Consider the following 12,471-nt stretch of genomic DNA (forward strand, 5'->3'; position numbering starts at 1 on the left):
TGTCGAATACAATGCAGATGAGGTAGACGCTGCCAATCTTCTCAGCAATGGCCTTGTTTGTTTATGGTAATTAGCCTGGTAATGATTTAATGATGTTAACATGCTACATCATTTTTTACCTTTGACATCATGTTGACATTCCACAGCTTTCAATTATTGATATGCTGCTGCTTTAGAACACGAGGCCTCTGTTGCTTAGAGACCATTGTGTTGTGTGGAGCTTCGTGGACATTGGCTAGTTTAGTATGAACAACAGCAAATCGTTGTGTTGTCAATCAATAAAGCGGTGCCAAAGGCCCATGTATTGCAGTGCTCTGAACAATAGAGTAAATAAAAAGTAAATATATACGTAGGCTACACATAATAAGTTGGGGGGTCTATGTATTAATTCAGGATAATATTGTCTGATATAGAACCCTTCAAATTTAATAGTCTACATTTGATTTATTACAGCTGAATTTAGATAAATAATAATGAAAGTGATTGATTGATTGCTATTATTGTGCTCAAACACATTGCGTGGCAGTTTTGAATTGTAAAGCGGGTTCAAAAATGTATTCATTCATAAAGGTTTCATGATGCAGGAATATTCTGAGCCATAAAAGACCCACTCCTGTGCTATACATGCAGTATCCTGTAAATAGACCTGCTGTTATATAGACAGGCGAGATGAATATAACAGTATCTTGGACACACGCACGCACGCGCGCGCACACACACACACACACACACACACACACACACACACACACACACACACACACACACACACACACACACACACACACACACACACACACACACACACACACACACACACACACAGTTTTTGTGTGTGTGTGTGTGTGTGTGTATTCAGGTTGGGTGGGCTTATGGGGTCTGAGCCATGAGCACAGCAGTAGAAAATGAGTCCTATACACACATACTGAGGCTGAAGGATTAAGCACATTACTGAGACTGCTGTGACATGCCCTCAAGTGACATTTAAAGCCCCTCTCCAGTGTATCACAGTTGATCGAGTGACATCACAGTTGAGCAATTGCAAATGCATTCAACAAACACAAACACACACACACACACACACGTGGGATTAACGTGAGCAAAATGGCCAACAGCTTTAGATCAGCTCACAAGCTACTGATGTTATCAGAGATGATAGACATTAAAAATTTGAATCATACAAACGTTCAATGATCATGATTCAAGTGTTACAGGACCGTTTCTCATCAATGTTTTTTTTCCAATCCAGTCCCATGTAATCGGACTTCTTTTGCAGCCAGTGGATTTACCCCCTGCAGGCAATCGGAAAGATTGCAGGTTTAAGTTACGTCCGCATTGGCTTCACAAAAGGAAGCAACAAGCTAGCCCACTGACTTCACTCCACAGTGTTTGGTTGGATTTCTGAAGACAACGAGCTAGACACAGCCAGAATGCATATTTGTTATTTATTGCCTCTCAGGTTGGACAGGCGTCTGCAGTGTGGATCACATCTAGGTAGCTGAGCTGTTGGGAAAAACCCGGAGAAATTGCGGGCAAAGCTCTCACATTTTGATGTGTAGCTGTGGGCCCTCAGGGGCCCTTAAGCAGCCAGACGTCAAATCTCTCTCTTTGTTTTCCACTGGCAGGATGACAGGGATAAAAAGGTCAAATTCTTCAAGTCCACAGCACAATCCAGGGCTTTAGACGCTCATACAAACACCTCTGCTTTATTAGCCGCCACTCGTGTATGGAGGCTTGTCTTTGTGGTAAGACGAGGGCTTATTCTCCACACTATGCTACACTTAAATATAGTTCCGATTAAGAGTACTTTTCTTTTCTCTCCACGGTGCAGCGGCAGTGCCCTTGGAGTAGTTTCCAACAATCCAACTTGCCGTTTTCAGCGTGGAGCAACGAGCTAGCGTGTAGGTTTCTGCCGTTAGCTTGCTAGCCAGTTAGTAGGGATGTCACAATATATCGTCCCACAATATATCGCGATATCAAAACGTGACAATATGTATCGTTGAGATGAAATCTCATATCGTGAGAAAAAGAAGCTGAACATGGTGGCACTGATCTGCATCTGATTGCATGCTCGCTCTCCTTTACATTGCTTTGTTTGAACAGACGAGGGCCGTTACAGACACGGAGGATGAAAATGGTGAAATTACTCAAATTATCGTGGAGGATGCCCCCTCAACTTACAAAGCGATCGCAAAAAAATATTGTTAAAATATCGTACCGTATCGTATCGTGAACTGAGTGTATCGTGACATCCCTACCAGTTAGCGTTGTTGTTTTCACTGCGGCGGCGGGGGGCATTTAGCGACACACAGGGAGGAGGGAGCGGAAGCCGCTCTGATTAAGCCAATGACAGAGCTTGTAATAAGCCGGGAGCGGACATCCGGCAGCGACTGAAACAGTCGCTCCAATGGGACAGCAGAGTAGAGCAGGGGAGGGCTTATACCAGCAGCCTGTTTCCGTGCAGCCAGACTCCTCTCACGGAAGGGAGGGGAGGCTGTCCAGCGAGACTACTCATACACCTGTCGCTACACCGTATCACACTATGACGTCCTATCGGGAGTTTTCACAGCGTTTTGCAACGCGCACGGCAGTCAAACTGCTTGACGACCCGTGCTCTAGCTTCCAGTGAGCGTTGCAGCCTGTCGAAGCTGTATAGTTCGGTCGAAAGCAAATAGTCCCTATGAAAGTGCTCACAACAAGGTCTGTGGATTCTCTTGAGTAACAGACATTGAAGGCAGACATCTCTACCGCTGATATCTCCAACACTCGGTGACTCACACCAACACAATCTAGATTCTAGATGGATAAATAGCACTACAGGGAAGAGGAAAAAGATCTATTTTTGATTGTGGGGTGAACTGTCCGTACAGTATGGCATGACCCTGATGATCATGTGCTCTTCACCTTATGTAGAAGAGACAGTCTGACTTGAGAGACAGGAAGTCAAGTGTCAACACAATCAGAAGCGATTGTGTTGACACTTCCTGTGGCAGACCTTATCCCCACAGTGAGTCACTAGCTTTGACCAGAGACGATCTCTGGTTTGACCAAAGTAAAACAACCGGCGTTTTGAACAGAAGTCGTAACACAAATGGGTCAAGTGGGCGGGGCAGCAGAAGGTGAATATCCTACCTCCTACCTCTGTTTGCTGGTAACGCAGTAGCTAGTTTTGTTTTTGGCATGTGTGTGTGAGGGAGACAGTGAGAGAAAAAGAGTAAGAAAGTGTGTGTGTGTGTGTGTGTGTGTGTGTGTGTGTGTGTGTGTGTGTGTGTGTGTGTGTGTGCGCGCGTGTGTGCATCAGATTGTGTGTCATCAGTGCTCTCTCTTGCCAGTTGAGTATCCTGTACTCTCCTGAGTGGTGCAGAGGAGAGGAGCCATCAGATGGGGGGAGGAGATGGGGGGACGGGTGCGTAATTCAAATCGGAGCTTCGACAGATTTATTTTTCTGGCCCATGAAAACCAGTATTCCTGGAGGAGCCGATGGAGGGGAGATACTGGGTAAAGCCACATCACCAGAAGCACAGCCCTGTCAGACTCCCCTCCCTCCAGCCCCTCTCTCTTACACACTTACACACATGCACGCACACGCACACACACACACACACACACACACACACACACACACACACACACACACACACACACACACACACACACACACACACACACACACACACACACACAACCACAATACCAAAAAGACCAAGGAAGTAATTATAGACTTTCACAAGTCAAGCCACCACAACCACTCCCCCCTGTTCATCAACGGGGAGGCAGTGGAGATCGTCACGTCTTTCAAATTCCTTGGTCTGACCATCACAAAGGAGCTGTCTTGGAGCGCCAACACAGCGGCCATGATTGGCAAAGCACAGCAACGCCTCTTCTACCTAAGGAAACTTAAGCGTGAAAATCTCCCACAGAGGCTCCTAGTGAACTTCTATCTATGTGCCGTTGAGAGCGTGCTGACATACTGTCTGTCAGTGTGGTTCTCCAGCTGCACCAAAGCAGACCAGCACGCTCTGCAGCGTGTCATCAAAACGGCGGGCAAAATCATTGGGACTTCGCTCCCGGACATCCACTCCCTCTACTCCTCCCGCTGCCTGCACCACGCCCACAGCATCATCAAGGACTCATCTCACCCGGCTCATCACCTGTTCGTCCTCCTGCCCTCAGGTAGGAGATACAGGTCCATCCGCTCTAAAACCTCCAGGATGCTTAACAGCTTTTTCCCACAAGCTGTCAGCCTGCTGAACACTACCCCTCGAAACACAACACAACCCCCCCCCCCCCACCCCCGAACAATGAACTCTGACCAACTCTGACTGTCTCACACTCATTGCTCACGAACTCTGTACAACATTCTGGACTCACTGTTTACATGCACCACTGAACAACAGTCACTAACTCTGATGCCTTTATATCATGTATTTATTTATTGTATGAATTTATTATTTGGGCCGATGCACTTTACCTTGGTGTTTCACTGTACGTCTCAGGGAGATGCTTGTCTATATCTCGTTGTTGGAGCAATTTAACAATGACAATAAATATACTTGAACTTGAACACACACACACACACACACACACACACTTAACACATACCATGTACGCATAGGTAACAGAGACTTCTGTTTCTGCCCCTTTTTCACATATTAAATTCAGCAGCTCATTGGATGTCTGGTGACCAGAGCAGAGATCGCCTCCGTATAATCTTTAAAAAATTCGGATTCTTTCTACAAGATAATGAGGGTGGAGCAAGCGCTGCTTTTCCACTTTCTCCACCCAGATTTAATCTGATCAACGGCAGGACATAGTGCGTGGGGGGGTCACGCTATTCCCCCCCCAGTTCCCCTCCCACCCAAAGCAGACCCCCCCTGACCAACCAGAGGAGTCACTGGCGCAGCAACCAGGACTCGTACCGCACCGGCTTGCCCTCCTGCAGACACGGCCCATTGTGCCTGTATGGACCTCCGACCAAGCCGGAGGTAACAGAACCAAATAAATGGTGCTCGTCTAAAAAGATCTTTCGATTGGTGACGCTGCAACAAACATTTGACCAAAATACGATTTGATTAAAAAAGTCAATCTAGCCTTGGACACCATATTTAATGATAAATGTACAAAGCAACATACATTTTCAATTACTTTTCATGCTTATTGAAACAACTTCCTCTAATCTGTTTTATATTGTAAACTTCTCTTCATCCATCATCAAATTGTCTCAACATAAAGTCCATCTCCTCATTTGAAAGGTCTTGGATGAGCTCAACCTTTGTTGAAGTATCTCTGAAAACGTTCTCCAAAGCAGTTTTCCATCACGCCCCAGTCTTACCATTACTTCTTATGGAAGTGATTCTTTGTCTTGTTGCTCTTGCCAGCTGCTCCCTGTGCTGCTCTGTCTGTCATCATCTGCTGGTATCTCTTTTTGTTGTTGCTGGTAAGTGAAGGGATAGAAAGAAACAAACTGTATTTGTTATTCAATTGAAATGTGTGGTTCCTTTAAGGCAGCGATTCACAACATGTGGGCTGCGGCCCTCTGGTGGCCCATGGAGGTATTGCAAGTGGGCCGCCAAAATAATCATTTTCTATGTGTGTGTGTGTGTGTGTGTGTGCACTCGCGTGCGTGCGTGAGAAATCTGGGTATATTCTCCAAAAAGTGGATTTTATACCCGGATTTCCCCCAAGGGCCAACGTCTCTATGGAGATCACAGAGCAACAGTATCTGATGTGTCTGATGTGGTTTGAAGGGCATTTATCGAGTTTGACTTTTGACCACAGACTAGGTTATAGAGGGTTAGGGTTCTCTGATGGAAAATGCTGCAACATGTTTCAGATGCTGTGTTACTGACTGTGGAAAATAAATTGTGCTCTGACAACACGTTATTTGGCCTCCATATTTTTTATGGGGTTGGAGGTGGGCCCTGAGCTGGAAACATTACGTTACATTACGTCATTTGGCAGACGCTTTTATCCAAAGCGACTTACAATAACACATTTTTTGTCAGCAATAGAGCAATCAACTATGGAGCACAGTCTATGACAACTACAACTTCTGAAGGAACAGTGGTACAAGTTTAGGTTAGGTTTTTTTTTTTTTATAAAGAAAGAGAGAGAACGAAGTTAGATCAAGAAGGGCCCAGATGGAGCCTGAAAAGGTGAGTCTTTAGTCTTTTCCGAAAGATCGGCAGTGATTCAGCCGTCCTGACCGAAGGTGGAAGCTCGTTCCACCATTGGGGTGCCAGGGACGAGAAGAGTCGAAAAGGTTGGGAACCGCTGCTTTAAGGTTTTGCAAAAGCCTTTTTTTTTCAAATCTCCTTTAATATAGTGAACCTGTATAATATACAACTTCCCTTTATTATACCTTACACTTCATGTTTGTTTTGTTACTCAGCATTTTGAAGCTTTTACAACAGTGCCAGGGTTTCTCCTGCATACAGATTATGAGGTGGCCACCTCCCCCAGCTCTTGACAAAACTCTGACAGGTGTTCTCGTGCATAAAACTATTTTCTAACAAGCGCACTCGGTGGATTTCTGTCATTTATAATTGTGGCATTACCCCGATGTGTCGACAGTTTAATGTTGAATATTCTTTAATGGGCGTCCGGGTAGTGTAGCGGTAGATTCCCTGCCTACCAAGACGAGGGTCGCAGGTTCGCGCCCCTGTGTTACCTCCGGCTTGGTCGGGCGTCCATACAGGCACGATTGGCTGTGTGCCGGGTTGAGGGTATGTGTCCTGGTCACGGCACTAGCGCTTCCTCTGGTCGGTCGGGGCGCCTGTTCAGGGCGGAAGGGAACTGGTGGGAATAGCATGATCCTCCCACGTGCTACGTGCTGCCGGTGAAGCTTCCTGCTGTCAGGTGAAAAGAAGCGGCTGGCAACTGCGCATGTGTCGGAGGAAGCATGGTGCTAGTCTGCGGCTCTCCACAGATCGGCAGAGGGGGTGGAGCAGCGACCGGGGGCAGGCCAAGTACAATTGGGGAGAAACTGGGGGGTAAAATCATAAATAAATAGATATATTCTTTATTTTTCCCCACTAAAATCGGCATCGGTCTCAAAAATCCCATATCGGGATTTTTAGTACCACCTCCGCCTCATTTTGAGCAAGGAAAATCCCTGAGTGCTTTTAGTAATGAATCATGTTGAGGGAATACTCTAAGTCAACAATAGCGAGCAGCGAGCAGACTCAAGACTAAAGACCAACTTAGGTGCAGGGCCAAGGAATAACATCAAGAACGCTGAGGAAGGCTTTAAGCTGAAATGCGTTTGTTGTTCTGCTGTCTGTACCAGATGACCATTAAACGGTAAAAGCACATTCTAGTGTGCTGGCCTAGTTCTTTCTTTAGGGAATACTCTATAAAAAAAAGTGTGTTGGTGTATGTAACTCTAGAGGAGGCAGGTAACATGCAGTGTGTTGGTGTATGTAACTCTAGAGGAGGCAGGTAACATGCAGTGTGTTGGTGTATGTAACTCTAGAGGAGGCAGGTAACATGCAGTGTGTTGGTGTATGTTACTCTAGAGGAGGCAGGTAACATGCAGTGTGTTGGTGTATGTAACTCTAGAGGAGGCAGGTAACATGCAGTGTGTTGGTGTATGTAACTCTAGAGGAGGCAGGTAACATGCAGTGTGTTGGTGTATGTAACTCTAGAGGAGGCAGGTAACATGCAGTGTGTTGGTGTATGTAACTCTAGAGGAGGCAGGTAACATGCAGTGTGTTGGTGTATGTAACTCTAGAGGAGGCAGGTAACATGCAGTGTGTTGGTGTATGTAACTCTAGAGGAGGCAGGTAACATGCAGTGTGTTGGTGTATGTAACTCTAGAGGAGGCAGGTAACATGCAGTGTGTTGGTGTATGTAACTCTAGAGGAGGCAGGTAACATGCAGTGTGTTGGTGTATGTAACTCTAGAGGAGGCAGGTAACATGCAGTGTGTTGGTGTATGTTACTCTAGAGGAGGCAGGTAACATGCAGTGTGTTGGTGTATGTAACTCTAGAGGAGGCAGGTAACATGCAGTGTGTTGGTGTATGTAACTCTAGAGGAGGCAGGTAACGTACTGCCTGAAATCGGCGTCAGCCAGCAGCTCCTCAACCATGGTTCTCTTCCTCTCCTTCTTGGGAATACGGGAATGATGGAAGTCGGCTGGGTTGTCCAACACTGTACCAACCTATAACACACACACACACACACACACACACACACACACACACACACACACACACACACACGCGCAGTCGCACACACACACACACACACACACACACACACACACCAAAAACAAAATTAACTGCAATATGTATGGTTATATATATATATGGTTATATATATATATATATATATGGTTAGATTCAAGATTCAAGATTCAAGATTCAAGATTTTTATTGTCACTCCATGGTACAAGTACCACGTGTGAAATTCTTGTGCAGTGGACTCCGTTTACGACATAGTACAAATAGGCAACAGCAATAAGTAATAGGCAATAAGAAATAGGCATCAATAAGCAATAAGACGGCAATAAGGCAATAAGAAATAGGCATCTTATAAGCAATAAGACAAGTCGGTGGCTTATACGACAGTGGCATATTCATTGCACATAGGTGCACATGTCATGTGCATACGTTAGACGTGTTCAGACATTCCAAATTCGACGTTTTATACATACATGTGCAAATAGCATGTACCTTATTAAACATACACTTAAATTTACAATTAAACGTTAGGCACCTTATTAAACATACACTTAAATTTACAATTAAACGTTAGGCATCCGTAATAGTAGCAGCTGCAGTACGGTACTGCGGTACGACTACTGCACTATTTGTGCATATTTAGGAGTCTCGTGGCCTGCGGGAAGAAACTGTTCCTCAAGCGATTTGTGCGTGTTTTTGGAACCCTGTATCTCCTCCCTGAGGGTAGCCGGGAGAACAGGCTGTTGTGGGGATGGTTTGTGTCTTTGATGATCTTCAGGGACCTCCTGAGGCACCGCTGGTTATACAGTTCGTGCAGTTCTGGCAACTCGTCTCCTGTTACGTGCTGGGCCGCGCGCCTCACCCTCCGTAGCGCCCTGCGGTCCATGGTGGTACAGTTCCCGTACCAGGCGGTGAAGCAGCCAGTCAGCAGGCTTTCAATGGTGCCTCTGTAGAAGTCCCTGAGGATTTCTTTCCTTAGCCCAAACTTCTTCAGGCGCCTGAGTCCGTGTATTCGCTGTTGGGCCTTTTTGACAACAGTGGCGGTGTGGCCGGCCCAGGTCAGGTCCTGGTGGATGTTGACTCCCAGGTACTTGAAGCTGTCCACCCTTTCCACCACTGTGCCGTTGATGGTGATTGGGGGGTGTGTGCCCCCCCCTCTCCTGTAGTCCACAATGATCTCCTTGGTCTTGGAGACGTTCAGAGAGAGGTGGTTGTCCTGGCACCATTGTTCCAGGACCCTCACCTCCTCTCTGTAGGCCGTCTCGTCGCCCCCCGAGATCAGCCCCACGACTGCTGTGTCGTCTGCAAACTTCACGATGGTGTTTGAAGTTTGAGTCGCCACGCAGTCGTGGGTGTAGAGGTCGTACCAGAAGGGGCTGGAGACGCACCCCTGGGGTGCTCCTATGCTGATGGTCAGCGGGGAGGAGGTGAGGTTGCCCACCCTCACCACCTGGCGGCGGTCTGTCAGGAAGTCCAGGATCCAGTCGCACATCGCTGTGTTTAGTCCCAGGTCCCTGAGTTTGCTTACCAGCCTGGAGGGTACTATGGTGTTGAATGCTGAGCTGTAGTCCACGAACAGCATTCTCACATAGGTGTCCTTCCCCTCCAGGTGGGACAGGGCGGTGTGGAGCACGTGTGCCACTGCATCCGCTGTGCTCCTGTTGGGGCGGTATGCAAACTGCAGCGGGTCGTGGTCCGGGGGGAGTGTGGGACGGATCTTTGATATGACCAGCTTTTCAAGGCACTTGCTGGCTATTGGTGTGAGGGCTATAGGGCGCCAGTCATTGAGGCTGGTCACTTTTTTCTGTTTGGGAATGGGGATGATTGTTGCTGCCTTGAAGCAGGAGGGAACTCGTCGGAGGGAGAGGGACTGGTTGAAGATGTCTGTGTACACGGCTGCCAGCTGGTGGGCGCAGGCCTTGAGGACCCGCCCAGGGATGCCGTCCGGGCCGGCCGCCTTGCGTGGGTTGATACGCAGGAACGACCGGCACACTTCATCCTCAGTGATGGTGAGGGGGTGGTCTGTGGGGGGTGGAGGGTGGGTGGGGTTGGTGGTTAGGTGGGAATGGGGGGGGGTGCGGGTGCTGAGGGGTGGGGGGGAGGAAGGGGGGAGGGGAGGTGATCGGGGGGTGGGGGGGAGGAAGGGGGGTGGGGGGGAGGAAGGGGGGAGGGGAGGTGATTGGGGGGGGGAGAGGAGGAGGGGTGGTGGGGGGGCGGCGAGGGGGAGAGGTGATGGGGGGGGAGAGGTGGCAGGGGGGGGAGGAGGGGAGGAGAGGGGTGATGGGGGGGGAGAGGTGGGGGGGGAGGAGAGGAGGGGGGGTGGGGAGGGGAGGGGTGGTGGGGGGGAGGAGGGAGGGGGGGGTGATGGGGGGGAGGAGAGGGGGAGAGGGGTGGGAGAGGGGGGGGGGAGGAGGGGAGGCGCTCTGGCAGAGGGGTCGAACCTAGCGTAGAACGCGTTGAGTTCGTCCGGTAGGGTGGGTGACGTGCTGGGGTTCTGTCGTTTCACCTCTTTGAAGTCTGTGGCAGCATGGAGCCCTCTCCACAGGTGTCTGGGGTTGTTAGTGTCCAGTTTTGACTCCAGCTGCCTTCCATAATCTCTACGTGCTATTTTTATAGCGGTCCGGAGGGCATATTGTGCCTGCTTGTATTGGTCAGTTGTGCCAGAGCTGAAGGCGGTGGTCCTGGCGTGAAGGGCAGCCCTGACGTCGCTGTTGACCCAAGGCTTTTGGTTCGGCATTATTTTGACTTTTTTTGTGGGGACTATGTCGTCGGTGCACTTCTTTATGAAGCATGACACCGTATCTGCATACTCGCCCAGGTCTCCTGCAGCTTTGAACTCCTCCCACACCACTTGGTCAAAGCAGTCCCTCAGGATGTCGTCTGATTGGTCTGACCAGCAGTGGGCGGTTCGGAATGCTGGGGGTTGTCTTTTTAGTTTTTGTTTGTACCTGGGTACAAGTAGGATGGAGGCGTGGTCCGATTTGCCGAAATCGGACCAGCGCGGGGCACGGTGGCTCAGTGGTAGAGCTGTCGCCTCACAGTCAGAAGGTCCTGAGTTCGATTCTCGCCTGGGACACTGTGAGCGCTGTGGTTGTGTTCCCCCCCATATCTTCAGTGCCTACTGCCCAGGTGGGGTATCTCGTCGTAAGGGCCTTTCTCTCTGTGTGGAGTTTGCATGTTCTCCCCGTGCTCCCCCAGGGGGTTCCTCCGTATATAACCCCCCCCACTAAAAACATGCAGAAGATCAGATCGTCATCGTCATCCGACCAGTGACGACAACACCCGAAGTTGGTCCCCGGGCGCTGTACGAGAAAGCGACCACTGCTCCTTGCCTGCCCCCCGGAGGAAAGAACATGCCTGGATGGGTTAAATGCAGAGGACACTTTTCACCGGTCACCGTCAGCATGAGTGTGTTGTGGCCGCATGCATGTGTTGTGGTGTTCGTGTGACAATAAAAGACGGGGCTTGTCCCGTTACGAGAGTTTTTTTTTTTATATAGTATGGTGTTGATCGTTTAAAAGCAAAATCCCTGTGATTATTGCAAACTGATATGAGTTTTATCCACTGAAATGCAATGATTTATCACAATTGCAAACCCTCACAATATGTGCAAGGAAAAAGTGCATATTTTAATAGTTACTGACCTGAAAGTACTTAGGAAATCCACCTCTGTCATTCTTCTTGTAGAACCTCTTGGAATCCATGGCGCCTCTCATTTTCAGGACTTTGAGGTCTCCTCTCAGCTCAGGAGTCAGCTCAGGAGCCTTCATGTTAAACCAGCCGTCTCCTGTGGTTTTCTTCTTCTCAGCCTGAGGAAGACATGGATGACTGATAAGAAAGCGTTGTAGAAGCATGTCGCTGAGCCTCACAAGCACAGAATAGGACTAAACAACAGGACTATGAACTGTAGCAGATTTTTGCAGCGAGTGCATTCATGAGTAACAGTCATATTTTTGGTAGTATCTGAACAAGTAGCATTTCAAAATCTCATTTTGCAGGCCTGGAAAAGTCATGTAATTAACAGAATCCTTGAAAGTGTTGGAAAAGTAATGGGATTTTGTTGTGTGCAATGAAATTAATAGACCCTTTTCACGGGGGCCATTTTGTGTCTAAAAGAATAAACACAGGTGCAAGCAAAACACTAATGAGGGTTTCCAAATTCCAATCATGGAAGTTTGAAAAAAAAAAAGGCCCCCGTGAGAAGGGTCTATTGTTACAGTAATCTTCTGTGGATAACACGTAATGTAACATAATAGCAATTTATCTTCTGTAGTAGCTGATGACGTAA

General features: G+C 48.2%; 1 protein-coding gene across 1 annotated transcript in view; it reads right to left on the reverse strand.

Annotated features, from left to right (window-relative positions):
* Positions 1-5,334: 5,334 nt before the first annotated feature.
* Positions 5,335-12,471, reverse strand: part of LOC310786203 (deoxynucleotidyltransferase terminal-interacting protein 2-like) — a gene marked incomplete at both ends in the record, with an annotated part of 55,631 nt that continues 48,494 nt past the window's right edge. The window contains 3 exons of the mRNA XM_083647374.1: positions 5,335-5,434; positions 8,052-8,161; positions 11,828-11,992. Coding sequence (XP_083503500.1) covers positions 5,335-5,434; positions 8,052-8,161; positions 11,828-11,992 — 375 coding nt within the window. The remainder of the gene's footprint in view (positions 5,435-8,051; positions 8,162-11,827; positions 11,993-12,471) is intronic.

The sequence above is a fragment of the Poromitra crassiceps genome (assembly GCF_964638095.1).
Source record: "Poromitra crassiceps genome assembly, chromosome: 12".
Classification (NCBI taxonomy): domain Eukaryota; kingdom Metazoa; phylum Chordata; class Actinopteri; order Beryciformes; family Melamphaidae; genus Poromitra; species Poromitra crassiceps.